At 38.7% G+C, this 19068-nt stretch overlaps 1 protein-coding gene across 1 annotated transcript; it reads right to left on the bottom strand.

The window, feature by feature from the left end:
- Positions 1 to 1311: 1311 nt before the first annotated feature.
- Positions 1312 to 17643, bottom strand: LOC110957704 (inositol polyphosphate 5-phosphatase K). The gene is made up of 13 exons (XM_022203882.2): positions 16972 to 17643; positions 14106 to 14693; positions 10328 to 10435; positions 9553 to 9661; positions 9345 to 9461; positions 8092 to 8267; positions 7233 to 7344; positions 6925 to 7034; positions 5574 to 5784; positions 5339 to 5476; positions 4159 to 4224; positions 3979 to 4083; positions 1312 to 2618 (listed from the first exon to the last, which is right to left on the bottom strand). Exons 2-13 carry the CDS (start codon positions 14687 to 14689, stop codon positions 2127 to 2129), a joined length of 2328 nt encoding a protein of 775 aa, XP_022059574.1. The 5' UTR covers positions 14690 to 14693; positions 16972 to 17643; the 3' UTR covers positions 1312 to 2126.
- Positions 17644 to 19068: the final 1425 nt, after the last annotated feature.

Raw genomic sequence — 19068 nt, 5'->3', positions numbered from 1 at the left:
CTTCTCCTCTCACACTTTAGACATTGCAGTTTTTACGCTTTTAGACGCCGTGTCTAAATTGTTTGAAGTCCAGTTCCTATTAATTAGTTTACCGCGTTCAGTGGTGGAAGCGGCTGACGAACTCCATTGCAAATGTTCCCATTTAATTTCGGACGCTAATTTACAAGATAAAGTTAAGGATGTCGAATATGAAACAAACACTCGTGAATGATGAGGAGCAGCTCTTTAATTCGGCATGAATTAAAAAAACCCACAAACTCGATTTACTGTGATATTGTGAGATTTGTTTGTGGTTATGTAACTTAGCCATTCAACAGAGTCCGCTAACATTAAAGTGACTGACGTGCAGTGTCTGTGTTGCCCGACGTAGAAAATACGTCAGGGTTTTGTTTAGGTTGTTAATATGTAATAGTCTGTCGCTACTTTTGAAGGTAAAAAAATACTTGTAGTTTGCTGGCTGTTAGTTCCGCCATTTGTTTTGTTTGCTGTTTGTGCTTTATTAGAACGGGGTCACGTGAATAAAATTTTTTTTGCTATTTTTAATAGTAGTGCTGATTTCAACCCCCAAATCGCTGTCTGTGAAAAAGTCAGATAATGATATTTATAAGACATTATGCATGATAGAAAAGAGAACAGCAGATGACTGACATGACAGGCTCGGCACGCAGATTCACCTCGAATCACGGAAGCGCCTTCATCACTCGGATTACCAAGCCGGCTCATTAATATTTATGTACGTCGGATTACCAGCCAATCACAAAGCGCGTTCATCAGCCGGCTCATTAATATTCATGTACGTCTCATTAATATTTAGGATAAGGGAAAGTGCCGTATCCGTAGGCCACAGGCTACGGGTACGGGTCCGTATCTGTAGACACTACGTTTGAGAATATCAGTTATCAGGAAAATAAGGAATGAAACTTCTGTCAGGCCCCTGTCTGGGTTAATGTCAGATTTTTTTCCCCCAAAAGTTGTGACTGCAGGCAAAAGTTTAAAGTTCATGCATTAACTAACAGGCACATCTGTTTTTGGGGTGCTTGTGCAGCATTTTGAGGAAGACTTTTTCTGCATTTTAGCATTAATTTTCATCACAGACAGCGCAAAAACCATAAACTCCTAAACGCCTCACGAAAGTCATTCAGCGTTTTCTAATTCAGAAGTCTCAAGTCCAAGTAAAGTCACGAGTTAAGTGGGCCTCCAGGACTTTACTGCTTCTGTGTGAAATGTCACAACATATATGCACACGTACATATAACAAATATGCACTTCTTCTTCAGTGTTTGAAGCATTGTTTGTCCAGTAAACAACGTGTTAGTTTTCCATTTGTTTTTGTTTTATTTGCACACTCACACAGTTAAACAGCACTGTTTTTCTTGAAGCAAAATGACCACATTAGCCTAAACGTCCACTCACTGAGCTCCATAGAACAGGGGCTGTATTCACAAAGCGGCTAAGAATAAGAGCATTGGTCTGGGATTACAGTTGAAGTTCACACAGTCACGTGTAAATTTCACATTGACTTGAGGTGATAAAATGCTCTAAAGTCTCTACTCCTGGATACATTACACTTCTTTTATGAATACAGACCAAGAACTATAGAGTGAAAACCAGAAATTTCACACATATAATTAATGTTTTAACACATAGGCCTACACAAAAAAGACACACACACACACACACACACACACACACACACACACACACACACACACACACACACACACACTCTCTGTTGTGAACAATGATACCATCGATACTTGTGGTCCAGGGTCCTCATATGATATAAGACTGCTTACACGGATCCATATTGCTGTCAATAATAACTGGCCGTATCCATCACTTTGGTTTCACATTCAATATGCTTTGTTTATGTATGATATAGCTTATGAGTCTATAAAAGCACTTGTCATTGAGAGTCTGGACACATATTTGACTCTGAGATACACATACAGTAGTGTAGAGATGATTGAGAAACAGGGAGCTGCAGGGCTACAATGTGGAATGTTTGCAAACTACGTTAGGAGTCATTAAATGTGCTGCTTCTACGAGCACAGTGATAGTGTGGAGGTCGGATCAGACCCCAACGCGTGGATATCGCCCTCATCCTCCTCTTCCTGCACCTCATTTTAACTCTTGATCTTCATGTTCTTTGCAGCGTCCGTTTCCCCTGCCTTCCTGATGTGTTTCACCTCTGTGGGGCTAACCTGAGCTGGTCTGGGTTCACCGAGGATGGCGGCGATCAGGGCCTCCGGTGCCGTGACGCCGCCGCCCGGAGACACGGGGCTGCGAGGGGTGAGGGGGCTGATGGTGGGGGACGGCACGGTGTCGGGGGAGACCAGGCGCTCCTTCTTAGAGGCAGAGCAGGGCGAGCGGCTTCTCGTCTGGCCGTCTTTGGAGCGAGGACAGAGGCTGAGTCCCTGCAGGGAGGGGAGGGGGTTGGACGACAAAGAGGGAACGGCGGGGCTGCGGCTGCGACGGTGGCGGTGGTGGTGTTTGCCGGTTTTGGGACTCGGGCTGCGGGAGTTCGGAGCCAGCAGGACCAGGGTGCTGTCGTCTTCGGAGCTGACGTCGGAGCTCTCAGAGCGACACACGGTGGGGCTGTGGACGGGCATCCTGATCTGAGGAGGACGAAGAGGAGATAAGAGTCAAGTACAGGGCAAAGAAAATGAGTCACAGCAAGACTCCTGCATTCTAAAGTCACTCAACAAAAAGGAACAGCAAGCAAATCTATCATCATGATTATCAAATTATTCTTGTGCAATAATTTTCTTTCAAACTTGTGCAATAATTGTATTTATTTCCAATTACACTGCCTCTAGTCTTACCATTTATTTATTTATTTACTCTAATTATTGAATGTTTTGACAATAAAGGCCCTCTAATTTCAAATTTTTATTAGTAGAATCCACCTAAAATAAAAGTCCTCATTGTGCAGCAGCCTCTCTGTTATTGTCTTCACATTATATTAGTGAATTATTGTTACAGATACATACATTTTAATGCAGCATCTTGAAGTTGGAATTTGTCAAGGTTTAGATAATTAAACATATTTTGCAAATTAATTGATATTTTGTATGTATAACATGAATCTGCATAGTAACTAGAAACGGGAACTTCTTTTTTTATTATCAAATAATCATTAATTTCTCTCAAATCTTGGACATTTTCCACACAGCACTTTACTCTCATGGAAAACAAACAGATCCAGAAACAGTGGTGGAGGAAATATTCACATTCTTTACTTAATAAGTAAAGCCTAGCGATAAAAATGTTAATAAAATGCAGAAAAATGTCCCCTGTGAATCATTAAAAATATCATTAGACTATTATTAATCACGCATTCATGTAAAAATAGGATTTTAATGGCTGTGATTAAGCTCATTTTGAACTATTCTGCAACTAATCATTATTTTCATTAAGGAGTAACTGACTGGTCATTTTCTCTACTGATTGATTGATGCTCTAAACTGCCATGAAAAGTTTCCTAAATGACTACAAAAGTAGCTGCCAAATAAGTGATTAATGGACAAATTTTTTTCAGCTCTACTTTAGCTCTACAAAACAATATATCTTATAAGGCCTTTATACATTTTGTGTGCAAAAAATCAAATATGTAAAGTAACTACAGCTTTCGGATAAGTGCAGAGAAGTACAAAGTACAATATTTCCCTCTGAGATGCAGTTAAAGTGAAAGTAAAATAGAAGTACCTCAAATGTGTTCCTAAGTGCAGTGCTTGAGTAAATGTAGTTAGTTACATTCCACCACTGTCCAGAAAATATTCACGTTTTAGGAGCTGCAATCAGATGAATTTAGCTCTTAAAATTCTTTAAAATGATTCTTTAACACACTCTATACTTAATCATAATTACTTCCTGCGTACATATATACATCTATACAGTATATATGTGAATATCCATTCATGAATGTTTCACAAATAGGAGTACAGTTGCTCATTGTTGCTTTGTGATTTGTGTTACCTGAATCGGTGACGACAATCCAACGATACTGTTCATATTATTACTATAGTAGCCCAGCATGTATTCACAGTCATCTCTCGGTAAATCCTCCTCTGAGAACGTCACCTGCAGAGACAAAAACAATAAAATTAACTCAGCTGCAGCTCAGCATGTGTCTGTAAATGTGAACACATGACCCACCTGTGTCGCATGCTCTCCTTTAGCCCACACATACGCCTGGTAATCTTTGTGATGTCTGAATCCAACCTGCACACAAAGAAACAGAAAAAAACTGAAAATCGATCAACTCTTCTTGTGTTGAACGCTCTAGTTGGCTTTTAAAACAGCAAACTTCTGTTTCTGCTACACATAAATAAAAGTCTGACAATAAAAATGGGAGTCAATATATAAGTGCAGGACTTTTTGCATCATAGTCAACACTTTTGGTGTTTTCAGGCCTAAAACCAACATGGCCGCCTATAACCAAACACCACATGGCATTTTTACATAAAGATTCTTCTAAATATTATAGATACAACTGAGTAAAATTGAAAGTTATTTATAAAGATATTGTAGTAAACCTGTTGACATGCCATAAATCCACACTTGACTCACACTCTACTTTATATTAAATAACTCAGAAAGCCTTGGAGTCTTCCAGTCTTTTCTTCAGGAGGAAATGACATCATGTGGAGCAGGTCATGTGATCTGGAATTAACACACTTCCTGGAGAGGTGTTTTTGTAATGGGTAACAGATAAAATTAGTTATTTTCTGTTTAAAATTTGATATATTGGCAAAAAATAAATATCTGCTATGATTATCTCAACTTAATGAAAAGAACACAATCAAAACAATTTTTGAATAAACTCATTTTATTATTGTTTAGCTGATTAGAAGGTGGTTGATATTAAATTCGGATGGTTATTTAGTTGGCATTTTAGTGATTTCCAGTCATTTTTTATTAATAAGTGATTCCTTCCATAATAAATAATTATGGAACTTGTAAAGACATGATCATAATGAACATAAAAACATATATTTATTTTACTTTTAATAAAAATGTATGCAGGATATACCCCATGTACTTCAAAAGTCTCTCAATTATATACTGACCCATGAAATCAAATGTTTTTGAAGGTGTGATTTTGCAGTCCATCACTTAAAGTTGTTTTATCTGATTTGAAAATGTGTATCTGGACAGTTCACACATTTATAAGTTTTAACATTTCTTTTAATTCTTCCGATTTCTCCAGGATTTTTTATTTTTATTTTTTTTGGATGCGAAGTCATGGATTAGAAGTAGTATGCTTGTCATCTTAAGCTTTTTACTTGTTTACAAAGTCATCTAAGTTTTTCTGCAGAAGTCCTTCAGAATTTACCTTGTATATTGCCACCCAGTCCCACGAGCTGCGCTGATAAGTTGCTGCAACTGTGAATCTGACTGTAGCATCTGAGAGTTTGCTCCACTCTTTATTTACCTGCAGCTCTACCAGAGGCATTTCCACCTTGAATGGGAACTAAAACAAAGACATATATGCTGTTAAAACAACATAGCAATAAAAAAAGACATTTATTAGAGCGTATTTGAGGTTAAGTCTCATTCTATCGTCGTACTTGCAGTGAAAACAGAGCAGAAACAGGCTTGTGGTCGCTGATGGTGAAGCCCATGTGGCTTCGGTACACGTGTTGCGTCACTTTAGTTGCGCCCCCCAACCAGGAGGTCAGACCCCGCTGCAGCGCTGCATTGTGGGTAGGAACTGGGGAACCGGTGCGACGAAGGCGCCAGAGGATGCGATCTGTCCAGGCAGGTTTCCTCTTCTTAGCACTGACAGAAAAGAAGCAGAAACAGACTTTGATAGCAACAGTAGCAGATGTAATAATAATAATAACTTTATTTATAGAGAACTCTTAAGAACAGCGTTCACAAAGTGCTTTGACAGTTAAAACATGCAAACACAGAGACAATCAAACAAGCTACAGTCAAGTGAGAAGTGTAATGGAATATGCATCATTGTCATGGATGAGTGCTAGCCCGACAACACTTGGTTTGCTGGACACTATCCAGAAGAAGGCACTTCGTATTATTGGTGTAGACAGGGACAAAGCTAGAATAGAACTTAACATCACAGCCCTCCACCAGAGACGTCAGGTGGCAGCAGCTACAGTCCTCTATAAAATGCATACCAGTATGTGCCCAACAGACCTTTGTGCTCTGCTTCCTCAGCCTTACGCTGTTAGGAGAGCCACCCGTTTCAGCCTATCAATGCCATGCCGTGCTCTTGCAGTACCAGTGTCCAGAACAGTTTCCACAGGACGGACTTTTATCCACACTGCAGTTCATGTTTGGAATAGCTTGCCAGATTGTGTAGTTGGTGACATCGCAGAAGATGGTGTTGTACCCTTCAGGAGCAGGGTGCACGAGTATTTGCTGTCATGTGTTTAAGGCTTCTGCCCTTACACTCCAGTTTCCTTGTTGCTGTGAACCACAGATTAGGCCATGGAAATATCTTTCATAGTGCATAGTTGCCTATGCTAGATTTTGATTTTTATCATTCCTCATGGGCTATTGTTCACTTTGCATTTTATAAAAAAAAAAAAAAAAAGCAGTCAATTAAAAATCCATCCATCCAAACACCGCTTAATCCTCATTAGGGTCATGGGGGGCTGGAACCTATCCCAGCTGAGTTGGGGTGAAGGTACGGGACACCCTGGACAGGTAACAGTCTATCTCCAGCTTCCTCCCACAGTCCAAAAACATGCTGAGATTAACTGCTGACTCTAAATTGTCCGTAGGTGGGAATGTGAGTGTGATTGTCTCTAAATGTGGCCCTGTGATAGACAGTTACTTGTCCTGGGTGTTCCCTCCTTCACTCTAAGTCAGCTGGGAAAGACTCCAGCCCTCCATGACCCTAATGAGGATTAATCAGTGTATAGATGATGGATGGAAGTCTGTGAAGAAACAAACCTGGTGTCGTACGTGTGAGTGCCAACATCAAACTTATACGTCGGTGGGAAGTTGAGCGGCCCCTCGATGAAGCCTTCCAGGATGGACTCTGTGTTTTTAGCCATGTTGAGCTGTGAAGGAGTCAAACAATACAGAACAACAGGCCTGGATGAGTTCCATTCAGTGTGACAGAAGGTGATGTTTGTTCAGTTTGTGCTGCAGCTCCCTCTGGTGGTTAGAGATCAGCAGACAAACAGGTGGCCTAAAGTCTTCCAAAAACACCCATCTGTCTCTGGAAGTGTGTGAATGTTGTAAAAACAAACGCTCACCTGGTCTCGCTCCCACAGCAGAGGCAGCTTGTTGCTGTCGATGGCACATTTCACCACGTGGATGTCGTAGTCTTCAATACGGAAATTTAAATCCCCAAACCAAAACACAACACTGGGGAGAGAACAAACAGGCCTGTCATTTACAGGAGGAAGAGAGCAGAGACTCAAAGGAAAAGGATAAAAAATTAACCCTCGGAGCTCCAAAACCCATAAAATTGGCCGTGAAAGGCATGCTACCAAATGACACCATTTATCAGAGCCAGAAGCCATAAAAACAGAAAAAAAGATCAGATATTTAACTTTCCAGTGGTCCTTGAACTGCTCTTTTGTGATGTGAAGGGCTATCTGAAAATGTGTCCAAATTTAAGCTTGGAATCATAATATGTTATCAAAAGCTACTTAAAAAATTGGATGAAACTGTAAATAGCGTACACATTCAAAACCAGTATTTTAAAAAATGGTAATTTGTTCTTTTACAATGTTTCACGTCAAATTACATTCATTTACATTATTGTTTTACACACATTTGTCATTATTTTGAATGAAAAACTGTGTATATTGAAGACTGAAAAATGTTTCATGTTACAGATTTGTCTTGATTCATGAAATTACCAATAATAGTTATTAAAAAGAAAAAATTACATATTAACGGTAAAATAAAAATAAACAGGTGAAAATTGTTAAATCCCTCCATTTTTAAAAAATGTATTTTTACAAATAGTAAATTGTTCATTATTTTTGGCAGAATAATTAATAAGTGTATGTGTGACTGACTGACTTAATGATGGCAACTCTTTCTTATGGATGTGTAAACCTCATTTCTCTCAGTTAGGCTTATATATAAATTAATGTCACCCACTCGTGGTCCAGTACTCCGGTCGCCGTCCCTCCCTCAAACTGCTGCTGCTGAAGGATGCTTTCAAAGTCCTCCATCCGCTGCTCCAGGTTCCTCATGTGAGCCGGCAGGTGACAGTTGAGGAAGCACACCGGGTGTCCAAACACCGTCATCCTGGCGCTGACGCCTCCTTTGTTCCCCTTAGAGTGACAGAAAAGGGCAAAGAGAGGATGACGTGACAAAACCCAACACACTCAGTCTTTGTTAGAACCTGTCCAAGAGGGCAGCAGCATAGTCACATTAAAAAACAGCAAACAGATAAAATTAACCCTGCAAGACCCAAATATACAACAAAACAAACAAAACAATAAGGCAACATTTTTCACATCTTTAAAAAAATATATTCCCAGCCCGACTGAAAGGCAGCGTGTTTACAGTAACTTATGTTCTGTGATTCAAATTAAACAGAGAAACTCAGAGAAACCTGCATTAAATCTGTTAGCATCAGCAAGCGTATTTGCAGCAGGGTTAACAACAACCAAAACTTGCACACAGACCAGGTAGACTGTAAAGATTTCATCAGAACTTTAAACTAATTCAGCGTAACGAGGGCTTGAAGTTGAAGTTTAGATTGTAGTTTATTCCAAGCATCATTTGGCTTTCTTGCCCAGTTCAGATTTGGGGACGACAAATTGCAGAATATTCATAGATCAGTTATTGTGACTTCCATGTGTTCTTGTTAAAAGATGAGACAAATAGGAAGAAACAGTACCCAGAATTGTTCTGTAAGCAAACACCAATGACTGAGACGTCTTGGACTTAAAGATGTCCAGCAAACTTTAGAATAGAGCACACAGTGGTTAGTAAGGAACCACATTTGATCATGAATCTCAGTCCCCCATGGTTCAGACTATCCAACATGCTAAGACGATTAGCAGAAGCCTTCATACACAACACGTCTCCATAGTCAATAACAGGCGTGTTGGCTGTTTCCACCCGTTTCTGTTTGTGGTGTGTTTTCTGTTTTTCTGACACTGAGTCACAGAAGCAGAAAGCCAGACAGCCCTGCTGCTGCACTGACCTCAAAGAGAAGGAGACTGCACCAGCAGCAGCCAGGGGTGATGCTGACATCAACACGCACGGGAAGGTCACACAGCGACACACATGCACCTGCACACGCTACCCCTGACCACCGCGTCCCGTTAAACCCCACCAACACGCTCCCACCACAGACTCTGCCTCATCATAAATCAGCCGGTTTGATGCGCGACACGTACCCAGTATCCCCCCAGTCCTGTGCGAGTGCTCTCTGTCTGCACACCTCTGAGGAAAGGAAGGTGGCAGAATTTAGAGAAAACCAGCAGCAGCACTCCCTGCATTCTCTGGGACGCCACCTAAACGGACGAAAACACAATGAATCGCTAACAGTTACAAAAAGGGCAATGGAAGGGAAGTGAAGGAGGACAGATTTAACCCCTGACTGACCAGAACATAACCAAAAGGACTGAGCGTGTCCATGCAGAGCTCACTCCACTGGTCTGAAAAAAGAGCATCCTTCAGCCTCTTGTTTATCATGGAGTTGACTTCTTGGAGTCTAGAAGAAAGTAGAGAAATGACAGAAATTAACCCTCAAGTAGTTCTACAGGGTCAAAGTTGAAGTTTGAAAATGTGGAAAAAATATATATATTTTCAAAGTGAAACTTCTGATGTCCACATTTTCAACATTTTTGGGAAATTTTTGAACATTTTTGGTGAAAAAAAGAAATGCTAAAAATGTTTCTTTAAGAACATTCACACAAAAAAACAGCCAAAATCCAGCAAAATTCACTGAATTTTGGTTGATTTTTTGTGAAGATTCTTCAAGAAAACATTACAAGTTTTACAGATATATATGTAATCACTTTAGATAGTTTTAGGATTTTTTTTGGAAGATTTTTACAAATTTTTGGAAAATATTTACAAGAATTTTCTTGCCAAATTAGGGAGATTTTTTAAATAAAACATTTCTTGGAAACTTTGAAGGAATTATTGGAATTTTCTTCCTGAAGATTTTGGAAATTTTCAGAAATTTGGGGATTTTTTTTTGCTGAATTTTTGGATTTTTTCAGGCAAGGAAACAGTATTTTTTGGTGCCCGTAAATAAGGACAACAGGAGGGTTAAAAAATAAAAAGAAAGTGATCCAAACCAACACAGATGACTGAGTGGGCACTCACTTCTGTCTCTCTGGCACCGCTGAGCTGAGCAGAAATACTTGCTTACCCGATGATAAACATGTCGATGTTCCCATCTGAAACATTTGGTCCAAACAGAGAAGTGATGTCATCCGGCGGCACAGCTGATCCCACGTTCCATGTGACGATTTGGACCCTTTCAGAGGACAGAAACAGAGGAGACGCTGCATTAGATTTAAGTGCCATATAGTTGAGGGTGAAAGAGGACATAATCCACGCTGTAATCCTCGGGGGAAACAGCTTTCATCAGGGTTTCTGTATATAGAAAAAAGATAAGCACAATTAAGCACCTCCGTGTACCTCCGTGATGACTAAGTATTGAGCGTGCATGTGCGCGTGGGTGAGTCGAGAGGGAAAGAAGTGATTGAGCTTTAAAACTGAATTACTAGACACACTGTTTTACAGCAGAGACAACATTTTGGATTACTGTCAGCTTCATTATCGATGAATCTATTAAGTGTCACTTTGTTTTTTTGTCAGTGAAACTGGAATAAACAGCAAAAAATGTCTAAGATAAAGAAAAGCAGCACAAATTGATATCTGAAAGGCAAAAACGAGAAAATATCTGGCATTTTTATGGCAAAAATGATTCAAATATTAAAAACAATTCTCTTTACTTGGACTAATAGGTCATCTGCTGCTGATTTCAGTTTCTACTCTCTTTATATTTAGATAGATAGATAGATAGATAGATAGATAGATAGATAGATAGATAGATAGATAGATAGATAGATAGATAGATAGATACTTTATTAATCATGAAAGGTTTTTACTGTTTTCATCATTTTTTCATTTTTATTTTACAGTCAATACGTAATTTTTATTTTTTTTTGGACTAATTATTATAGATAATTTCATAAATCAAGACAAATCTGTAACATAACTGCTAAAACAAACTATGTACCATTTTCAGACCTTTTTCATTCAAATAATGACAATTATGTGTAAAACAATGATGTGTTTGACTAATTTAAATACACTAAATTAGAGCAATTTCATGTAAAACATTGCAAAAGAACAAATTACCATTTCTAAAAAATATACTGGTTTTGAATGTGGATGTTTTTCACAGTTTTGTATACATTTCCTCCTATAACTTCCATACATAATAAGTTAAAAAAGAAACAATGAATAAATACGAAAGCATAAAAAAATAAATAAAATGCAGAGTTATTTTTGTGCATCGTAAAATATGATAGCAGCTTCAATAGCAGCTTTTCGGTACATAGATCTGTGATTTGTAGAACTGTTTTATTGACACAGGGACTTTTTCGGGGTCCTGAAATTAAACAACCACGATGCTGCTTGTGCAAGTTTTAGCAGGCATGTTTTCATATATGATTGTTTTCATATTACTTCTGCTGCAGTCATTTTTTTCAATCCATTTCCATAACCTACAACATGAAAATCAGTTTACGGTAGTGATGTCCGATATTTTACGGCTTTTTTACCAACCAATAACAGATATGCCGATATTGTCCAACCCTCGATTTCCAATTCCGATATCAACCGATACTGATATATGTGGTCTGTTTAACTAATTTTAGGTAACATCACAGATTTTGATTTGGACGTTTCAGCCAAATAGGAAACATCTAGTGTCAGGACGTTAAGCTGGAAATGAAAAACATTTTTACTGATTCTGGTAAAGACAGCATGGCATTCAGGAAATACAGTTAACTAGATTGCTTTGTCAGGTTTATAAAGCCAAGTTATTATTCAAAGAAGAGTATTTTTTTGGGACGTCTGATATAGGCTCTTTTTTATTGCCAATAACCGATATGCCGATAGTGTCCAATTTCTGATTCTGGTATCAACCGATACCGATATATGTGCGCTATTTAACTAATTTTAGGTAACATCACATATCTCCTGTTATGGAATTACTACGTTATTCCTAATTTTATTGTGATGCCCCATTGGATGCATTCTCAAATGCAACAAGGCTTTCCAAATGTAAACAAATAAGAAAACTACTTCAACTTAAGTTATGGAAAAAAATGACATATTTATATATTTTTAATTGTCTCAAACAACAGTTTACAGTCTCCCTCTCTCCCTCTATGAGTCGGTAAATACCAGAGAAATCCAGGCATTATTTTATCGGTTTTCATGATAGGCAAAAAACCTGAGAACGATATTGACCGATATCACATTTTTATGCCAATATCGGGCTGATATTATCGGACATTCCTAGTTTATAGTAGTTTAAAAATCAAATAGAATTCATTGATCCCTAATTGCCTTGATTAATCTAGTTTAGTTTTTTAATTTTAGGTTTGAATAAAGATGCATATTATTGCTGATTACTGATAGTTGCCATCAAATGTTTGCCTGTTTTAAAGCCAAAAATGATCAAATTGACATTATTATTTTCAAAAATGCTACTGCTGTCTCATTTTTTGTTTTCAGCAATCAATTTCATCTCATAATTCTATCACTGAATAACTAAATGATAACCCTGAATGTAAAAATCTATATAAACTATAGAAGAAAACAGCATCAGTGTGTTATTGTGATACAACTCAATCACCACATCACACCAAAACAAGCCTGAACGTAAAGCAATCGATGCACATCAATACGTGTTTTCAGTGTAAAGCGTTCAGATGTGATTTGTGGTGATCTAAAAAAAAAAAAAAAGGCTTTTCTACAGGAGCTGACAGCAGATGATGCCATCTGAACGCCTCTCCACATGTTTTATTCTTCATATAAACACACGTCCACCAACTTCAACTGAGTTTTTACCAGCAGCCGTTGTTTATGAGCACGGGACCCAACAAAAGTGGCTCTGGGAAATGTGCCAGTAAAATGTGCCTGTGTCCCTCTGTCAGGTTCATGAAGCTCTCAGTGTGATTCATGAGACATGGTTGGGCTCACATCAGCTTCCTTACAGCCGCTGACTGCAGGACGCTTCTGCAGCTGGATTTAGACACTACGAGCACCAGCATCCATCACAACAGATTTAACGCTCCTGTTGTCTTCTATATATATATATATATATATATATATATATATATGTATATATATTAGCAAAATTTCTTACGTTTTCTTTAAGAAAATTCACAAAAAAAGATTTTTCACAGGATTTTTTTTGTGAGTGTTCTTCACTCTCATGTCGTCCTGCGGGTCAAAATTGACCCGTTTTAAAGTTTGAAAATGTGGGGGAAAAATATAGATTTATTCACAGTGAAACTTCTGATGTTCACATTTTTGACAAATTTTGACATTTTTTGGTGAAAAAAATGTTAAAAATATTTCTTAAGAATGAATTTTACTGGATTTTGGTTGTTTTTTGTTCTGAATGTTCTTAAAGAAAATATTAGAAATTTTGCTGATATATATGTAATCACTTTAGATATTTTTAAGATTTTTTGGAACGTTTTTACTCATTTTTTGAAAATATTTGCAAGAATTTTATTGCCAAATTTGGGGGATTATTTTTAAAAATAAAAATTTTAAGAAACTTTGAAGGAATTATTAGAATTTTCTTCCTGAAGGTTTTGCAAATTTTCAGAAATTTGGGGAATATTTTTACTGAATTTTTGGATTTTTTTCAGACAAGGAAACAACACTTCTAGTGCCTGTAAATGAGGAGGGTTATTTTCCACCAAAAATGCTCAAAAAGTTCCCAAAAATGTTTAAAAGGTGGACATCAGAAGTTTCACTGTGAAAATAATTTTTTTCAAACTTTAAATTGGGTTAATTTGACCTTCAGGACAACAGGAGGGTTAAATCGCCGGTGGAAATGACACAGGCTGAGCACTACAGAACTGTGATGATGAAAACGTTGCTGGTTGTCTCACCTGAAGTCGTTGTTTTCTCCTTCTGGCTTGTCGGACGGAGCCTGGCTCCGAGTGGAGCCTCTGGGTGAAGGCGTCCTCTGCTGGGGACTGAGGCTGGACTTGGGGCTGAGGCTGGAGGGCGGGTTGGTGTTGGGCTGAGGCAGGCTGGGGCTCAGGTAGGCCTGAGGGCTGTGGGGGCTCTGAGGACTGTGAGCCGGCAGCGTGGACTCTGTTGGAGAATGTGGCAGGACGTTGGCACTCTGAGGTCCTGGGATGTTAACAGGGATCAGATCTATTTCCTTCCAGAGCGAGTGGTCCAGGGTGATTCTGGTCGGCTTTGGAGAAGGTTTAGTTCCTAAAGCGGTCGGTCTCGGCCGGCTGATGCTCGCCAGGTTTGCTGGACCGGACCCAGACTTTGGCTCCCCTGACTGCATTCGATCTGTCAGCGTGGGACTCAGTCCAGACGGTTTCTTGATCGCCTCTGGAGGACTGATGAGAGGAGGTTCCTGGATCGTGAGCTGCGGAGTTAAACCTGGACCGGCTCCACTTAACGCACCGGGTCTAGGTTGCACCGGGCTGACCGGTTTCTGCGGGTGGCGATCCATCAGCCTGCAACAATATGAGGATTTTTATTCATTGATTTGACCTTTATTTAACCGGATGAAAGACCCACTCAGATCTAGACCTCCTTCATAAGGATGAGCTGACCAAAAGAGGCAGCAGCAAGAGAAAACAATAACAACAAACATTAAAATATTAAATACAAGCAATTAGATACATAAAACACAGGAGTTTTTTTTTACAGTTGCAATTTAACCCTCCTGTTGTCCTCATTTACAGGCACCAAAAAATATTGTTTCCTTGTCTGAAAAAAATCCAAAAACTCAGAAAAAATTCCCCAAATTAATAAAAATTTGCTAAACCTTCAGGAAGAAAATTCCTGAAAATTTAAGTTCCCCTTAAAAGTTTTATTTTTAAAAAAAATCCCAAATTTGGCAAGAGATGTTTTTTTTTTAAATCTGAAAACTGCAAATATTTTAAAAAATGAATAAAAATCTTCCAAAAAATCTTAAAAATATCTAAAGTGATTCCATATATATCAGTGCAAGTTCTAATATTTTCTTTGAGAACACTGGGTAAAAATCAACCAAAATCTGCTGGATTTTGGTAGATTTTTTCTGAATGTTCTTAAAGAAACATTTTTTTTAGCATTTCTTTTTTTCCATCAAAAAATGTTCAAAATTTCCCCCCCAAAAATTGAAAATGTGGAAGTTTTCACTGTGAAAATACAATATATTTACCAGATTTTTAAACCTTAAATTTGACCCACAGGACGACATGAGGGTTAAACTTTTTTCAGTCTTCTTTTAAAATACAACTAAAAAACAAGATCATTTCAAAATTGTTTGACTAAACAAGATATCTAAGATGCATTGTCTTAAAACAAGTCTCTCCAATTTGCTGAAATGTCACTTGTTTAGTGAATTTATCTTAAATCAAGTGGGATGAGACATTTTGACTAAAAATAAGACAAACAGACTAGGTAAGATTTTGAGTTTTTGCAGTGTATGCTCTTAAGAGGGCAAAAAGACTATTTAGCCAGCGGACACTTCATTTTCATTATATCACACATATTATAACTGTTTTCTTTACTAAAATAGAGGTTTATTATCACTTTTATTGCTGCTAATGGTAATGCATAGGTATAAATTAGCAAGAGATCGTACTTGTACATCCTAAGAAAATACCAGAAACATTCAGAGAGTGGCTTGAAATGCGTCTTTTAACCCTTTGATGCCCAGTGTGGGTCAAGAGATACACATTTTCCACTGGATTTGGGTCAATTTTGACCCATGTTACACTTTAAAAGGGAACAAAACTACAAAACTCAACTACAAAACACCAAATTTCTCTCATCTTTTGAATCATTGCTCCCACCCACAAGGTGCATAACCTACAACAATAACAAGGAAATTTAGAATTTCAAGTCGAAGGAAGGTCATGTAGGGTGTTTTCTATAGTGGTCCAGTCATTTTTGACCCAAAGACAACACAGGGGTGAATACTGAACATGATGACAGCAGCTGTTGAGGACATAAAAATGCCAAAGACGTTGACATCAATCACTGGGAGCTCAGCAGGTGAAGGAGCCAAAGGTGTGCCTGGAAGACGAGCGAATGCATCCCATTATATCGAGTATCTGTCCACATCACGCTCCCCAGGCAGCACTGATGGTTCTGTCACCAGGAACTAACTTTGGACCAGCGTCCCGGATTACATCCCCGCTGCATAACAACGTTAATTAGCCCCTGACCCTTTTTAGAAGCAAAGGAGAGAGTTGTTGGTGGTCGTTTGGTGACATTGCTGCTTCACTGTTTGATCTTTTGCTCATGAGCTCATCCAGAGAGGACGGACGAGGTGAGGACAGATAACGGAGCACATCCACAATGTCAACAGCCTGTAGGTCACTAAGGAAGAGGCAGCCTGACATGACAGGATGACAGGGGCCTCCCTCCATTTTGTTTATGTGCCCTCCCACACAGAAATTATACACCTTTTTGTTTTTAATAATTCATGACATGCAAATGAGGATCTCTTTTTCTGACTGAGACATTCATGTGACCCACAACCTGCAGAAACAGAGCAGTGAGGGATGCTTTGGACTGAAAGTGAAAACTTTCAGAGCCCAAAAACACAGAACAAGTGGGCCTTTTTTCAGTTATTGATATATTAATTTAACATTTCAGTCTATGGGTCTGCAACTGTGAATGACAGCTCCATTATGTGCAAAGGTGAGAGGCTGGAAAACATCACAAAGCTTAATTATTACAAGAACATTCGGAGGAAAACCAGCGGCAGGAGCTGCTGTTTTTCAAAACACGTCTTACCTTTTATGCGTCTTTTATTTTTTTAATTCCAAGGTGAACCGCAAAGGTGATCTCACCAATTCTCAGAGGGGGTAAGCATCAGTCTCCTCTTTTAATTTTTTTAATTCGAGCAATCAATCCGAGCTGACAGGATGGATTTACGGTCCCGCCGGTCTGCAGGACGGACGCGACCCCGTCTTTTGCGCGGACTCGTCTCGTCACGGAGCAGGAGACCGAGCCGCCGGGCTGTCAGGACAGAAGGCGGTCACGGTGGATGCTCCCGGACTCCTGCATGCTGATGCCGCTGCTGCTGCTGCTTCGGTACAACAGCTGATTGCGCCTCATCCTACTTATTATCGCTGTCCGTGCAACGCGCAGTTGGCCGGAGCAGCTGTGCACTTTTCGGTCAGCATCCCGCCTGCAAACCTCCTCCTGCACACCGGCCGACACCTCCTTCCCTCTCTCCCTCCCTCCCTCTCCGAGTAAAACGTGAACACTTGGGGGCGGGCAGAGCAGCAGAGGCAAAAAAATAAAAATAAAAAATCAGCTGCCAAAGTGCAGCCAGCAGAAATAATTGAGCATCTGTCCGATCAGTGACGCATAAATCTGGCACTGGTGCGTCACTGCCTGGGGAATTGATCAGCATGTCGATCACTACATTTGGCAGAGCTACCCATCTCTCATGTTTTTATGGCAGCAGACAGCCCACATACCCCCTCACAATCAATACAGTAACCCAGCAATTAACGCACGGCTACGTTTATGCCAAATATAATATGGATAACAGATAAATTCAAACAGATGTTGCTGCAGTTTGGCCATTTTTGTGTTTTCCTAATACTGTCATTATCCCTAATATAAGAAAAACATTCACAGGTTTCCCTTTTAATTGTTGTTCAATAGTGAATCACGGTCAATTTGGCATTATTGACAAGAATTTACAACAAAGACTCTTTAATGTCAAAGTGAAACCAGATTTCTACAAAGCAAAGCATGTTAATATATAATTGAGGGACTTCTGAAGTCCTTAGTATTTATCTTGCAAACATTTTTATTAAAAGTCAAAAAAAATTGAAGTTTTTTATGTTCATTATGATCATGTCTTTACAAATTCCATAATTATTTATGATGGAAACAATCACTTATTAATCAAAAATTACTGGATATCACTAAAATGTCAACTAAATAACCATCCCAATTTAATCACAACCACCTTCTATTTAGCTAAACAATAATAAAATGAGCTCATTCAAACATGGCTTTGATTGTGTTCCTTTTATTAAGTTGAGATAATCATGACAGATTTTTTTTTTTTTTTAGCAATATATCAAATTGCAAACAACTTTAAATTAAGTTCCCCATTACAAAAACACCTCTGCAGGAAGTGTGTTAATTCAGATCACATGACCTGCTCCACATGATGTCATTTCCTCCTGAAGAAAAGACTGGCAAGACTCCAAGGCTTTCTGAGTTATTTAATATAAAGTAGGGTGTGAGTCAAGTGTGGATTTATGGCATGTCAACAGGTTTACTACAATATCTTTATACATAACTTTCAATTTTACTCAGTTATATATATATAATATTTAGAAGAATCTTTGTGTAAAAATGCCATGTGGTGTTTGGTTATAGTTGATTTTAGGTCTGAAAACAGCAAAAATGTCAACTATGCTATAAAAAGTACCACAGTTATATACAGTGCCTATCATAAGTATTCACCCCCTTTGATGTTTTACCCTTTTATTGCTTTCATAAATCAATCATGGTCAATAAAATTTAGTTTTTTTAACAAAAAAAATTATTGGAAAAAACTCTTTAATATCAAAGTGAAAACAGATTTCTATAAAGTAATGTTAATGAAAGAAAATTATGTAAATGAAAATAATTGTTTGCATAATTATTCACCCCCTTCAAGTCAGTATTTAGTAGATGCACCTTTGGCTGCAATCACAGCAGTGAGTCTGTGTGGATAGGTCTCAGTCAGTCTTGCACATCTGCCCACTGCAATTTTGCTCCATTCTTCTTTGCAAAACTGCTCAAGCTCTGTCAGGTTGCGCGGGTATCGGGCATGAACAGCCCTTTTCAAGTTCAGCCACAAATTCTCTATAGGATTGAGGT

Source organism: Acanthochromis polyacanthus, chromosome 18, assembly GCF_021347895.1.
Source record: "Acanthochromis polyacanthus isolate Apoly-LR-REF ecotype Palm Island chromosome 18, KAUST_Apoly_ChrSc, whole genome shotgun sequence".
In the NCBI taxonomy this organism is placed as follows: Eukaryota; Metazoa; Chordata; class Actinopteri; family Pomacentridae; genus Acanthochromis; species Acanthochromis polyacanthus.
Note: the sequence above shows the minus strand (reverse complement) of the source record. Positions and strands in the feature narration are given on the sequence as shown.

Excerpts from the sequence above, each read along its gene's own strand:
- LOC110957704 (XM_022203882.2), bottom strand. The coding sequence starts at position 14,689 with ATGGATCGCCACCCGCAGAAACCGGTCAGCCCGGTGCAACCTAGACCC. Across the intron at positions 5,477-5,573 it reads CTGCTCTGTTTTCACTGCAA|TTCCCATTCAAGGTGGAAAT; the intron begins GTACGACGATAG and ends TCTTTGTTTTAG. Across the intron at positions 4,084-4,158 it reads AAGGAGAGCATGCGACACAG|GTGACGTTCTCAGAGGAGGA; the intron begins GTGGGTCATGTG and ends TTGTCTCTGCAG.